Below are 15796 nucleotides of genomic sequence, written 5' to 3' on the forward strand. Positions count from 1 at the left end.
CACACAGAATTGCTAGTAACTAACAAAACCAAAGGAGAAAAGGCAGGAGGACTAGAAAATTTATACAGTAAATGCAGTTTTATTAGGAAAGGATACATTTCAGCTTTCATCAATCTCCTGAAATAAACATAAGCCCACAGGCAGGAAACAAGAAAGGTACCTGTGAAGTCTCCTTCCAAGATGCAGGCCACTTCTGCAAAGTGCCGCCAGCTGGTGGAAGCGACACTAGCTGCCACAGGCAGTATATCACCAATGTGTGTGCACAGGAGGGCTGTGTACTTCTTCAGCAAGGAGCCAACGCCCATCAGCTCAGGGCCTTAAAGGAAGATTGTAGAAAATTTCATTTTCACTATTAAAAATTTATTGTGTAAACAAACTAATTGCTCCCCTATTCCCCTCTCCTTGCTCTACACACCTATTCCTTATAATAATTTTCTCAAATAGGAGCCTATTAACCCTTATGGCTCTTATATCACATAACTTGAAAAACAGTGAATGAGATTATGTCATCTTTTATAACCAGAACTATATACGTAGTACCTAGTAACTTTGGGTGTATAAATACAAACGTTATGATTTACAGATTTTATTTCTTTTTAGAGATGGGGTCTTGCTATGTTGCCCAGCTTATACTTGGAACTCCTGGGCTCAAGAGATCCTCCTGCCTCCTAAGTAGCTAGGACTATAGGCACACACCACCATAGCTGACTCTAAATTTTTAAAACTTTATATCCAATATACAAAAGTTTGTTTTCTTAAAGTTTATAAATTATTCCCAATAAACAAAGCTAAGTATTTTTCAGTCTCATAAAATCTTCAATTTTTCTGCCTACATGGTTCTTATTAATAATAGCTTTTCAGTCTTTCTGACTTTAGTCTTCAAAATGGTCAGCTCTTTCAAACTATAAATTCACCTATTTAAATCTGAAAGTTTCCATCATTGACAAATGCCTTTTTTCAGGAGGTAATTAAGTTACTTTAGGAAAAACTAACTACAAAAATATTAACAAAAGCAGCAGACCTTCCCATCTTTGGCAAGAAAAGCTCCCTCATGGAGAACTAGCCACCGCCATTGGTTGCTTGTGGAAAGGCACCACTCCCTCTACAACAGTGACACTTACACACTGCCCTATTTTGATCCTCACATGCATCGCTCAGGGATTACTCCAATTCTACAGGTGAGAAATCTTTGGCCTCAGGAGACTTAGTCCAATGTCTAATAGCTATTAACTGGACCTATACCTGAAACCCAGTCTTCCTTCAATGACGACAATCCTTTCCACTACACCCAGCTGGCTCTCCAATGTGACATATGAAGTCTGTCACTGTCTAGCTCCCACATCATGTTAGTCTCTAACATTCCATAACTAACACATGGAGCAAATCTAACAAATCCTCTGTCACACCAAACCGAATGTACAGAATCCCATTTCTGATGTCTAAAGAATTTAAATGTTAAGACAATGATGTTAAAAATATTGATGAGTCTAAGACAGAATTATTTGACCAGAAGAAAATATGCAAAATGAAGCCCCCAATTCAATGCATTTAACAGTATAAGAACTACAAATCCAGGCATACAGAACAGACACATCAAAAATCTTATTAGATTGATGCAAAAGTTATTGTAGTTTTAGCATTGTTGAAATTTGCCATTTGATATTGGAATACATTCTTAAACAAATAGGATTATTACACATCATTTTAATGCACAGTTCTCACTTCATGTTTTTTTTCTAATGACTTATTACTTGCTGTTTATATTTACTTTAGACTATGGAAATAATGTTAGACTGAACCAGTGGAAAAAATTCACAATATCAACAATGCATTTGGCCCAGGAACTGCTAATAAACATACAGTGCGCAGTGGTGGGTCAAGAAGTTTTGCAAAGAGCCGGGAGTGATGGCTCACACCTGTAATCTTAGCACTCTAAGAGGCTGAGGCAGGAGGATCACTCGAGGTCAGGAGTTTGAGAACAGCCTGAGCAAGAGTGAGACCCCATCTCTACTAAAAATAGAAAGAAATTAGCTGGACAACTAAAAAATTTATAGAAAAAATTAGCCAGACATGGTGGCACATGCCTATAGTGCTAGCTACTAAGGGGGCTGAGGCAGTAGGATTGCTTGAGCCCAAGAGTTTGAGGTTGATGTGAGCTAGGCTGACACCATGGCACTCTAGCCCAGGCAACAGAGCAAGACTGTGTCTCAAAAAAAAAAAAAAGAAGCCGGGCGCGGTGGCTCACGCCTGTAATCCTAGCACTTTGGGAGGCTGAGGCGGGCGGATCGCTCAAGGTCAGGAGTTCGAAACCAGCCTGAGCGAGACCCCGTCTCTACCAAAAATAGAAAGAAATTAATTGACCAACTAAAAAATATATATATATACAAAACATTAGCCGGGCATGGTGGCGCATGCCTGTAGTCCCAGCTACTCGGGAGGCTGAGGCAGTAGGATCGCTGAGCCCAGGAGATTGAGGTTGCTGTGAGCCAGGCTGACGCCACGGCACTCACTCTAGCCTAGGCAACAAAGTGAGACTCTGTCTCAAAAAAAAAAAAAAAAAAAAAAAAAAAAAAAGAAGAAGAAGAAGAAAAAGAAGCCGCCTTGAAGATGAGGAGCACAGTGGTGGTCGGCCATGGGAAGTTGACAACAACCAATTAAGAGCAATCATCAAAGCTGATCCTCTTATAACTTATACAAGAAGCTGCTGAAGAACTCAACGCTGACCGTTCTATGGTCGTTTGGCATTTGAAGCAAATTGGATAGGTGAAAAATCTCAATAACTGGGTGCCTCATGAGCTGACCAAAAATCAAAAAAATCGTCGTTTTGAAGCGTCATCTTCTTTTCTTATACCAAACAAACCATTTCTTGATTGGATTGTGACGTGTGATGCACAGTGGATTTTATATGGCAACCGGCAACAACCAGCTCAGTAGATGGACTGAGAAGAAGTTCCAAAGCACTTCTCAAAGCCAAACTTGCAGCAAAAAAAGGTCATGGTCACTGTTTGGTGATCTGCTGCTGGTCTGATATACTATGGTTTTCTGAATCCCAGTGAAACCATTAAATCTCAGACGTATGCTCAGCAAATCGATGAGATACACCAAAAACTGCAACATCTGCAGCCAGCATTGGTTAAGAGAAAGGGCCCAATTCTTCTTCACGACAATGCCCAACCACATTTTACACAACCAATGCTTCAAAAATTGAATAAATTGGGCTACGAAGTTTTGCCTCATCTGCCACATTCACCTGACCTCTTGCCAACCAACTACCACTTCTTCAAGCACCTCAACAACTTTTTGCAGGGAAAATGCTTCCACAACCAGCAGGATGCAGAAAATGCTTTCCAAGAGTTCATCAAATCCCAAAGCACGGATTTTTACACTACAGAAATAAACTTATTTCTCATTGGCAAAAATGTGTTGATTGTAATGGTTCCTACTTTGATTAATAAAGATGTATTTCAGCCTAGTTATGATTTAAAATTCATGGTCCGGGCCGGGCGCTGTGGCTCACGCCTGTAATCCTAGCTCTTGGGAGGCCGAGGCGGGCGGATTGCTCAAGGTCAGGAGTTCAAAACCAGCCTGAGCAAGAGCGAGACCCCGTCTCTACTATAAATAGAAAGAAATTAATTGGCCAACTGATATATATATAAAAAATTAGCCGGGCATGGTGGCGCATGCCTGTAGTCCCAGCTACCCGGGAGGCTGAGGCAGAAGGATCACTCGAGCCCAGGAGTTTGAGGTTGCTGTGAGCTAGGACGCCACGGCACTCACTCTACCCTGGGCAACAAAGCGAGACTCTGTCTCAAAAAAAAAAAAAAAAAAAATTCATGGTCCGAAACCACAATTACTTTTGCACCAACCTAATAAATAAAAATGCCCAAATACATAGAAAAACATATTTTAAGCAACTTACTAGAAATATCTGAAGTCTGAGCAATACTTTCTCCGGGATAAAGTTTACTGATAAGTAAACGCTGAAAACGCAGTAACAAGTCCAATGAAGCAGATCTTTCACGACTGTGTTGCTCGAAGTCCAGACATGATGAAATCCGACGAGCAACATCTTTCAATCTGGCTACAGTCTGAGAAGCAATGTTTCTATATGCAGGAAAAAGATGATTGCAAAATTAAATGAGTTATTTCTATTAAAAAGGAAAAGGGGAGAGGGCAAATCATAACATAAAGTAGTATCACAGGTACAGCTGGCTTTCCTCCCCCAGAGTGTGTCAGGTGTTTCTGCAATAAGCACAGCCTCAGTCAAAATTGCACAGAGGAACACAGAAGATGCCCCTGTGCTTTATAAATGTGCTCCTATGAAGCTGTGTGGAATGGTCCAAAATGATAGAGGATCTTGCTTAAAAAGAAATACTTCTGTACAAACCTCTAAAAGAAAAAATAATTATGTCATTATGTTCTGTCCAAAGCTGCATTTCAAATATAAACATGATATTATTCTTAAAGACAAGGCTTGTCTGCATTGCTGCATCTGCCTTACAAGTCTGACTTGAGCACTTACTTGAGGGCAGCACTGGGGTGGGTCATTCAGGAGGTACCCCGGGCTTAGGGAGTACAGGAAGGAAGACCAAAGTAGGTACAAACAGCCCCAGGTCAGGATAACAATGCCCAAAGAACATGGCAGCCAAGAAAAGAGTATAGGCCTCAACTCCAACTGTGCGATGTGATTTGAGCTAATGAGTCATCAGTAGATGTGGAGAAAGGAGAAGAAACACAAGCTCCCAGAAGGTACCATTAGAAAAATGGTGAAAGTCCTGGTTCCTTGAGCAGAATGCAAGGGAACAAGGGCAAGGAGAACAAGAGAAGGAAGCAGGGAGGGCACAGAGTGCCCTTGTTCCCAGATGCTCTGGGACGAGCTTCTGCAATGCTGAGCCACTGAGGTTATGAAAGGGAAATGACATCTTGTCTATATTTGAGTACGGTAACTCCTATGTCGGTGTGAAAGCAGATTAGAGGGGCAGGAGAACACCTGATAAAATCCTGCCACACAGGACTAGTCCCAGACCCAGGTGAACCAGACCTGATCATGTACTGAGAATGCAAAGGAGGGACGAGGTTATTGGAGGTAGAAAGCTAGCAGAAGGGAGAAGAACCAAAGCATGACCTGATTCCAGATCCATCCCACCAGCCCTGTCCAGCCAGGTGTGCAAGTGGCCAGGCTGGCCAATATCTGGCACTGCTGCCAAAAGGCCAGCCTGGGGATCTCTGACCAACACCAAGGGTCAGGGCATACTTTTCACCCCATTTCTTTGATTCCTAACATGACAGCAGGTTTGCTGAGAACTGTCAATTGCACTAGCCCCTATGGCTCACACTAGGAAACCACCAGCAGCGTGAACAAGGACAGGAGAGGAGACAGAGGAGTGGGTGGTTGGGAGTTCCATAGCAATTCAAGTTGCACCCACAGGCTCACTGAGAAGGAAATGCACCTCGCCCTGGCCACACACAGCAAAGACATGCACTGGACTTTCCACTGCTACCCAACCTCACCTTCTAGCTTTGCTACCCAATAACCTGCCCTGGTAACATTGTAACAGAAGAAACAGGTCTAGAATCTGGCATTTATGCTATGTCTGAAGGAGCAAAAGACAATAATATAATAAAAATTTTAACTTACCTCATTATAAAATTTAGAGCCATAATCAAAATGTGTAATTCTGATGGGGTTCACTAATTATAAAAACTGCATAGCTCTTTTTTTCAAATATAAATGATATTCTGTGGCTCCTTGCCAACATAACACTAAAAAAGTTACTCTTAAATCTGTTTCATGGCTTATTTTTGGCAACCAGCAATTTATTCAACCCAAGTTTTCCAAGGAAAAAGAGACATGAGATGTCTCCAAAATCCCTTATATCTCAGACTATCTTTAACAACTGCATCAGCCAAGTCAACACATCAAGTATCCTTCGATCACCAACACGTAAGAAAATAATGTCTATCCATGTAAGGAGAGGGAGACATTATCTATGCTTCTAAAATTAATAGATGAAATTATGGATTATAGGTGCACTGTTAGTGAAAAGGCTATGAATGCAATTTTATGTTTCTATTGCCCAAAATTTTTATGAGACAATATTTATTACTTCTATGCTTAAATTTTTATTTTATAATTTTTAAATAGGTTCATGTTTATTATAAATCTGCAGTGGAATACCCATGTGCCATACAGGACCCCACATGCCACCGAGTCCAAAAAGACACACTCAGTGAAGATGAAGACACAGAAGATGAAGCATGTAGATGGCACAAAGCTGTGCTATCCAGCAGAGAGGACACTAGTGGAGCTACAGGTGCAATTTAAAATTTTCTACTCATCACATTAATAAAAGAAAAACCAAAATTACTTAATTATAATAATGTATTATATTTACATTGAAAATATTTCCATTTCAACATGAAACCAAAAGAAAATCCTTGAAATATTGAAATATTTTACACTGGCTTTTCATTTTGAGTCTTCAAAAGCCACAGTGTATCTTACATATGTGGCACATTAAATTCAAGCAGTTAAATTTGCACTGAAAATACTTGCTCTGCACTTAAATTCATAAAATGTGCAGTTGAAATAGGAGATTCATATGGGTCAAGTTATTCTAAACATACTTAAGTTCTCTAATAACTGAACCAAGTTTTTTAATTTGCATTTTAATTAATAAAAATTTAATAGATAAAGTAATCAGTGTTTCCACTACACTGGACACATTTCAAGTGCTAAACAGCCAACTGTGCAAGTGGTAACCAGACTGGACAGCGTGGGCCTACACAGTCGCAGGTAAACAGTCTCCACGTGCCACAGGAACTGCCTGAACAAGCAGGAGATGAGGAAAACAGAGCCTCCCCTCAAGAGAACAAGTGACCCACGACAGGAACCCAGCACTCAATCTCTGTTAGGGACACCAACAGCCCAGGACACAGCCTCCTCAGTGAAGGGAGGGGCATTCAACAATTTAGAAAAGCACTTCTGGAAAATACTCACTTTAAAATTTTTGCACAGAACTTCAAATTTTAATTACAAAGCCACTTAACCTCCATGCTCTCATTCAATCCTAACTAACTCCATGAAAGTAAACATAACTCTTATTCTTACTCCTATAGTTACTGTGCTGGGTGGAGGTTCACCAGCCAAGTTTACACAAGTAATCACAACTGAAATTTTCTAAAATGAATAGCAAGTTCTTTCCACTATTACTGACTATACTGAGTCCAATACTCTTTATTTCAGTTTGTTAAATTAAAGATCAGAATGTGTGCAATACTGATAAAGGGAACCAAACATGAGATTTGAAAAACAAAATCAGAAAAAGATTTTTCGAAATAATGTTTACTAAACTCTATGATAGGAACTAGCTCTAAAACGTCCTTTTTCAAAATTTCACCATGTGCCCACTTAATTCTGGTTTCTCTGGCTATGTAGGGCAGATCTGCCACATGCCCACCCACCACATGGCTAAGAGCCTTCTGCTCTGTGCGTGGCAGCCAGAGGCAGTAGTAGAAAAAGCCACTACTTTCTCTATGTGTAGAAACTAAAACAAACCAAGGAGCCCAAGGTTACAGAAAGAAGAGTTTTTTTAAATAGAGGTGCAATTGTTCTTCATTTCTAACAAAGCCCTCACACCAGCAGTCCCCAACCTTTCTGGCACCAGGGACCAGTTTCATGGAAAACAATTTTCCCACAGGGTTGGGGGGGGGGGCAGAGCTCAGGCAGTGATGTAAGCAATGGGGAGCAGCTGTAAATAGTAAATATACTTGCTCACACTCCTCCCCCCCAAATTTCACAGAAGACAATTTTTCCACAAATTGGGGGGGATGTGTGTCAGGAGGAGCAGGGGTGTTGGAGCTGTATGACCCAGTCCCTAACACCTAACAGACCATGGACCAGTACTAGACCTTGGCCTGGGGGTTGGGAACTGAAACCTTACACAAATCCCTTTCGCTTTGTTTCTTTGCTCTTTTTGAATGACCTTTTATAACAAATAGTGTCTATGGCCTTTGCCAAGGTCAGCCTCTGATTTATTCTTACCTCCTCCTGATTGGGTCTTCTAAAATAATACTCACCATTCTTTCATTTTCTTTAGTTTTTAAATTAAAAATTGTCTTAAAAAGTAATATATATAAATCTATAACATATATTAATAGAATGAGGCCATTATACAACCAGTTTTTAAAAAATAACCTTACCACAATGATTTTCACTTCCATCTACCTGTTTATTAATGAGGATGAGAATCTTTTTATATGTTCATTGCACATTCCAATTCTTCAATTTCTCTTCCATGAAAATCTTTAGAATCTCCTCACACACTCCAACTTCTCCACTGACCTACATTTTTAAAAATCTGCTCTTTACCCTAAGGCCTATTCTGAGCAATTCTCAGAATATTTTCTTCAACAGCCAAATACATCTTTGAGACTCTCTGGCTAGATTTCACCATCTTAATATGAAAACCAATAATTACCCATTAAAATTTAATACCACTAATACTATTTACCTAAGAAGTTGCTGTATGAGCTGAACCAGAGGTAAACACTGTTTACCAGAAGATTCATAGATCCCAGTATTAATAAGGTCTTTATCTAATGGAGTCCTACTTCTATGAAATGTTGAGGCATTCGCTTCCTGTTCATCAATTTCTTTTTCCTTCTGTGCTTCTTTTTTGGCTTCAATATCCTGTAATTCATAAGACAGAAACTGGTTACCAGTGATCTGATCAGCAAGTGTGCAGGCTGGGCCCTGACCCCAGTGCCTAGCTGTCCTTGCCTTGTGTGCTAAACACACACCCACCCACCGACACTGGCCCCCACCATCCATTGGAAACCCCACTGCTCAGGTGCTCAGTTTCTAAACAGACTATTCTTCCTTTAGATCCAATGTCTAGTCTCCTTCTGTGAAGTCCCTAAATTCTTTATCCCTGCTACTGGCTCTCACAAACACCCAATGTGATGTGCCCCCCACACACAGAGTCTATCACTCTCACACACACTGGTTCACATGTAAACAGCAAAGCCACTCTGAGAAACTATAAACACACACTAACCCTAGGACCCAGCAAATTTTACTATAAAATATTTACCCACGGGGAAAACACTAAAGGACTTGTACATAACATGATCATAGCAGCTCTATATAGTCAAAACCAGACACAACCAAATGTGCTTTAATAGGCGAATGGAAAAACAAACAGTGCTATAACCATACAATGAAATATTTCTCAACAATAAAAACAAAGTCACAATACATGCAACAACGTGAATGAATCTGAAAATCAATATCTGAGGCAAAAGAAAAGCAGACTTGAAAGAGTATATCCTATATGGTTCCATTTATGTGACATTTACAGTGCGCAAAATTCCTTTAATCTGAGGGGGCAGGGGAAAATCCTGAGTACCAAAGAGCAAAAGGATCTTTCTGGGTGATGGGAATGATCTATATGATGAAAAGGGTATCTGTCAAATTCACTGAAACACACACTTTCAAGTGGAAGCTTTTTATCACACTTAAATAATACCTCAATGTTTTTTTTTAAATTATTAGTATAAAATAATTTTAATTTAAAAAATAATACTTATGTGACCAAAAGTTTTATTTTAGTTTTTTTCAATAATTCTGGCAATAGGTTATTTCTTTATGTGTGAGTACGGTGTTATCAATTTCATCTCACTGCCAGGTAGCAACACCGTGTCAGGTCATGTGAGCGCTTAGGGCTATACCTGGATTTCTGCAGTAATGGCTGCATTTAAGGCCGACTCTAACCCTCCATCAGCCATCAAGCTGCCCACCAGAAGATCAATCATGAATCGACGACCTGGACTTATGTTCACTTCATTGCCTGAAACTGAAAAAGGAAAAGTGTTTTTGCCAATTTGAGTGAAGCACCATCCCCTCCTGGGACCCCCACCTGTGTCCACTCCTACTCCCCGCCCAAACCCACCTGCGCAGGGCAGGAGAGCAGAGAGCGCCCGGGCCCGCTCCTCAGCAGTGGGCAGCAACACAGACCAGCCACTCTGCAGCACGGCCTGAGCAGCCGACTGCACGGTGCTCAGCACCCCGGCGCTGCTGGCCAAGGTCACCACAGTCTGCTTCAGGCTGTTCAGGAGGACACTGCCCAGACCTAAACCAAGGAATTCCGGGTCAACCTGGTGACTAATGGCAGCATGCAACTGAAAGGAGAAAAACAATTTTTACTTAGAACCTCTAAAAATGAATGAATTTCAAAATCTTATTAAAGACTGAATAAAGTTCAATTTGAAGAATTTTTTTAAAAAAACAAATTAATTTCTCAGTGTATGTATTTTTAAAAATTGGACTAAAAACATCTTACCCACAGTTGCTGAGAATCCATTTTAAGGTATTTTATAAGAGGAATTTTTTTTTTAACCCAGCTACAAATACATTTATGGAAAAGCTCACGATCAAGAGAGGGCTAAACAATGTAGAAGCAGCAACTTCTACCCCACTCCCGACAATCTGCTCCAAATATAGAGAAATAATGGATATAATAAAACCAGAAAAGCTGTTAAAAATTAGATAGCCAAGCCAAGAGTATATAAGGAAACTCCTTGAGGGCAAAACCAGAATCCCACATGGACACACAGCAGGAAGCAAGAGGTCCTGGGCTCTGAAAACTGGACCAAGCCTCTGGGCTTCAATCCAATGTCCCACAGGGGAATAGGACAGCTCCTCAATTGCTCACAACAGCTCACTGAACGTGAGCTTCTGGCAGAAGACTGGGAACCACTCAGGATCACCTGCCTGTCAGCCAACCACAGCCAGAGGGCAATAAGCTGTTCATACCAGGCTTTGGCTAGAAAAAGACCCCACAAGAAATCAGAGACCAGCCTGTGAGCAGATGTGAAATCAAATGTATACTGATCATTTACGTACAGATATCGCACATCAAGAAATGAACACCAAAACTCATCTAGAGCCTGTGAAACCCAAAGAACCCAGGAGAGGTGAATACAAAAGTGACCTCTGGGGACATCTCGGCAGCCTAAGACATATACAAGGTCTGTCTCCACAGCACTGACCAGAACAGCAACAGCACTGTAAACCATGGCAGCAACAAGCTGGGCACATCCACAGAAAAGACATGACACCACAGGTGTTGCTAACAAATAAGCTGCCATAAAAGACTTTGGAAGAAGATAAATATGGTCCAAACCCCTAATTACTGCAGTGAACATTACATTCAGTTCGGTGCTTTCTAGAACCCAAGGCCAAATAGGGGAGGGGATGAAAAAAGTACGTGATGTGTGACATAGAAATCACTGTGTAATAAAAGGGAAAAATTACTTTGTCCAGAAAAACTGTGTTGTCATAAAGCTATAGGATTTTACTACAAATATAATGACCAAAGATTTCAGTTATAGCTTTACCAGGGAGAAAGGAAGGAAGATTTCTGTAGCTTTTATTTTGACACTTAACCCAAACCTCCACTGTGAGGCAGTGAAGGTACTGCTGCAGGGAGCTGAGCTTACTGAACAGACTTTTCAAAGTTCAGAGAAGAGACAGGCTAGTCCTGGTCTCTCAGCTGAGCTCTGTCCCTCTCTCAATCATCTGCTGTCCCACCTAGTCATTTCTCCATACACAACAATAGTAAATCCAAGACTGCCTGCCCCAATGAATGCCAAAAAGCTGAAATAACACAATCCACACATTCTTACCTGCATGCAGAGACTGACTTCCAAAATAAACAAAATAACTGGATTGGGATTTTTTTTTTTGAGAGTCTCGCTTTGCTGCCCAGGCTAGAGTGAGTGCCGTGGCATCAGCCTAGCTCACAGCAACCTCACACTCCTGGGCTTAAGCAATCCTTCTGCCTCAGCCTCCCGAGTAGCTGGGACTACAGGCATGTGCCACCATGCCCGGCTAATTTTTTCTATATATATATTAGTTGGCCAATTAATTTCTTTCTATTTATAGTAGAGACGGGGTCTCGCTCTTGCTCAGGCTGGTTTCGAACTCCTGACCTCGAGTAATCCGCCCGCCTTGGCCTCCGAGAGTGCTAGGATTATAAGCGTGAGCCACCGCGCCCGGCCTGGATTGAGATTTTTAAGCCTCATACACATTACTCCATCATAACCTTACTTTAAAAGACTTCAGTTTTTCATTATCAGTTTACCTAACAAGTTAGAACCCATACCCTTCATTATGCATAAACATTCTCACAAAGCCCTAAGACACTTATAAAAGTAGCAGGAGGAGGGGAAATCAACACCACCTGAAGACGTAGAAGATTCAGTGTGGCCACAGCCATGCACTCTTTCTCCTGGGGTGGGGGCCAGTCAGCGGTGCCATCCATTCCCTCAGTCACTTGCCGCAGCAGGAGATCCAGCTGTTCAAAAGTCATTGAGCAGATGTCCACCACAAATGGGACACGGAGGCCAATGGACCACTCGGAACAAGATGACCAAGCAAAGCTCTGCAGAGGAAACAGAAGAACCTACAATGAACCTCCAAATTCAGCTGTTGATCTGTTCCACAGGAGAGATTCATCACTACGTATGATGAACATGTCTTAAATTATTACTTATCCTTCATCTAATTGCTCAAGTGAACTATACTTCCATGATTGTCTAGCTTACATACTCATACAATCAGCTTTCAATTTTCTCTCCCATTTCACTAGCCCCATTTCATTTTGCCACACCTAAAAAATTAGAAAGGTTTTAAAAAGTCTTTTCACTACCAAAATTATGAATGCACATTAATGGATAGCAGTGATGATCTGGATCCACTGGAAGTGGTACAGTAGCAACTCTAAGTAGACAATGAAATGTTAGGTTTTAATATATATAAACTACCTTCCTAGTAAGAAAGAGAACAAGTAATCAGCAAGGATCTAGAACTATACAATACCATCGATAAACTGGATTTAACTGACATTTATAGAACATTTTCACCCAACAACAACAAAATGCATACTTTTTAAGCACACAGAGCACATTCACTAAGATAGAACACATCCTGAGATATAAAACCAAACCTAAAAGAAGTAAAATCATACAGTTTGTTCTCTGACCACAAAGGAATTAAACTAGAAATCAGTAACAAAATAACAGAATAATCTCCAAACACTTAGAAATTAAATAACATACTTAAATAATCTATGCGCAATCCTCAAGAGAAATTAGGAAATATTTTGAACTGAACAAAAATGAAAATATAGGTGCCATTAAAACACTGCTTAACCGAAAATTTATAGTATCAAATACTTACATATTATGAAAGAAGAAAAGCCTAAAATCAACAATCTAAGCTTCTACCTTAAGAAACTAGAAAAAGAACACAGTAAACCCCCCAAAAAAAGAAAAAGGAAAAATTAATGAAACTAAAGAGTGGTTCTTTGAAAAGATCAACAAAATTGATAAATCTCTAGCAAAACTGACAAAGAAAAAACAGAAAAGATACAAATTATCAGTATCAGGAATGAAAGAAGAGACATCACTGCCATCACTGCAGACCACACAGACTTCAAAAGGTAAGAGAATACTAAGGACAACTTCACACATAAAAATTGGGACAACGTAGATGAAATGGAGCAATTCCTAAGTGCCACAAACCAGTAAAACCTACCAACAAAGAAAGGGATAACCTGAATAGTTCTATATCTATTAAATAAATTGAATTTGTAGTAAAAATCTTTTAAGAAAAAAATCTCCAGGATCAGATCAATTCACAAACATTTAAAGAAGAAATAACACTAATTCTACACAATCCCTTCTAGAAAACAGAAGAGGAAGGAAAACATGCCAATATTTTGTATGAGACACCTGCTTTACCCTGATATAAAGTCAGACAAAGAAACAAACAAAGAAAGAAAACCACAAACCAACATCCCTGATGAGCACTGACAGAAATATCCTCAACAAAGTATTTGCAAATCAAATTCAGCAATATATAAATAGAATAATGCACCATGGCCAAGTGAAGTCTATCCCAGTAATGCAAGACATGGTTCATATATAAAAATCAATTAATGTATTCCACCATATTTAACAGACTAAGTAAGGAAAACTACATGACCATTTCATTGGAAAAGAAAAAGCATTTGACAAATGTCAACATTCATTTAGGATTAAAAAAAAAAAAAAAAACTTCCAAAAAATTAGGAATTAAAGGAAACTGCCTTAACCTGATAATAAGGCATTTACTAAATACCACACAGCTACCATAGTTGATGTTGAAAGACTGAACTGCCTTCCCCCTACCATCAGGGACAAGGCAGGGGTGCCCACTCTCACCCCTCCTGTTCAATATCACATGGGCAACAATGGCCAGGGCAATAAGGCAAAGAAAAGACATAAAAGGAATAGAGATTAGAAAGGAAGAAATACAATTGTCCCTATACATACACGGTATAATTGTCTATGAAGAGAATGCCAAAAAAACTACAATGAAGCTCAAAGAATAAGTGAGTTTTGTACAACTGCAAGATACAAGGGCAACACACACACAAAAAAAATCCATGGTTTTTCTATATACTAATGAATAAGTGGAAACAAAAATTCTACAAAATACCAAAGCAAGCTCTATATTCAGTACCTGGGCAGGACCACAGGCAATTCCCACTATGTGTTTGGTGTCCAGTCCTGGCAGTGCAGCAGGTTCCGGCTTGGTCACACGCAAGGTGTCAAAGTGCTGACACTGGTCATTGCTCCCCCAGCTATGGACCTCGCTGTCCTCAGTCAGAGCCAGGCAGTGGGTGGAGCCCGCAGCCACATCAATCACCTTCTTCCCTACAAGGGAAGAGGGATGCAGATGCAGCTTCAAGCCTATGAATTCTGTTGCAAGAAAGATGTTTGCACCCGACCATTCAGGTCAGAGACATTCTTAAGGATAACTTGTTGCTTTAATATTAAGCACGATTCATTTGCTTCAAGCATGTGATTAAAACTCCTGTGCTTTGTCAACTACAATTTGTGAAGACCCACAACCTACAAATAGAATAATGCTAGGGTATAAAAAGGATCTATTATTTTTTTGTCCTCCTTATTCAGATTTTCATTCAGAAAGAAACAAGTATATTTTTAATTAACTATTAGATCATATTCTCCTGACCCTGTATAACCATGCAAAGCACACTCTTCACTGAGGAAAGTTTTTTAAAAAGAAATCTATTTTTCTCTCAGAGTTATATGATATAAATGTTAAAAAAAAACACATTTTTCCTATTTAAATAGTGTTAGCAAAGTGTCATATTTTTCCTTGTTAGCAAATCTAACATGACCAACACAAGGGATATTTCTCACAAATGTCAACATATAAAATAATTCAGCTGAAAATCTCTACACTACACTACGGGAACAATTATACCTTAAGAGCCTACCATAAGTTAACAACAGCAACCAAAAAAATTTTATCAATAATAATTTAAATACTTCTATACTAAGCTATTACTATCTCTAATAAATTGATTTCCTTTCTAATAAAGTTGATTTCCTTTACTAATGTAGGAAAATATAAACAAGAAGGCAAATGAAATTCAAATATACTTCCATGAGATATAGTAAGCTATATTACTCTACAACTTATCTCAGAAGCTTAAAAAATAATAAATAGCTGGCCGGGCACAGTGGCTCACGCCTGTAATCCTAGCACTCTGGGAGGCCGAGGTGGGAGGATTGTTTGAGGTCAGGAGTTCGAAACCAGCCTGAACAAGAGCAAGACTCTGTCTCTACTATAAATAGAAAGAAATTAACTGGCCAACTAATATATATAGAAAAAATTAGCCAGGCATGGTGGCGCATGCCTATAGTCCCAGCTACTTGG

The 15796-nt window shown here is 39.8% G+C and overlaps 1 protein-coding gene across 3 annotated transcripts in view; it reads right to left on the reverse strand.

The window, feature by feature from the left end:
* HERC2 (HECT and RLD domain containing E3 ubiquitin protein ligase 2) overlaps positions 1–15796 on the reverse strand; it is a 188814-nt gene that overhangs the window by 116227 nt on the left and 56791 nt on the right. For 2 of the 3 annotated variants that reach the window (XM_076004890.1, XM_076004889.1), the window contains exons 16-22: positions 14570–14763; positions 12246–12446; positions 9954–10182; positions 9733–9857; positions 8514–8692; positions 3920–4104; positions 161–316 (exon numbers count right to left, since the gene is read on the reverse strand). In XM_076004890.1, the coding sequence (XP_075861005.1) occupies positions 161–316; positions 3920–4104; positions 8514–8692; positions 9733–9857; positions 9954–10182; positions 12246–12446; positions 14570–14763 (1269 nt within the window). The remainder of the gene's footprint in view (positions 1–160; positions 317–3919; positions 4105–8513; positions 8693–9732; positions 9858–9953; positions 10183–12245; positions 12447–14569; positions 14764–15796) is intronic. The other variant, XM_076004891.1, reaches the window with a different exon arrangement.

Source organism: Microcebus murinus, chromosome 7 (assembly GCF_040939455.1).
Source record: "Microcebus murinus isolate Inina chromosome 7, M.murinus_Inina_mat1.0, whole genome shotgun sequence".
Lineage (NCBI taxonomy): Eukaryota > Metazoa > Chordata > Mammalia > Primates > Cheirogaleidae > Microcebus > Microcebus murinus.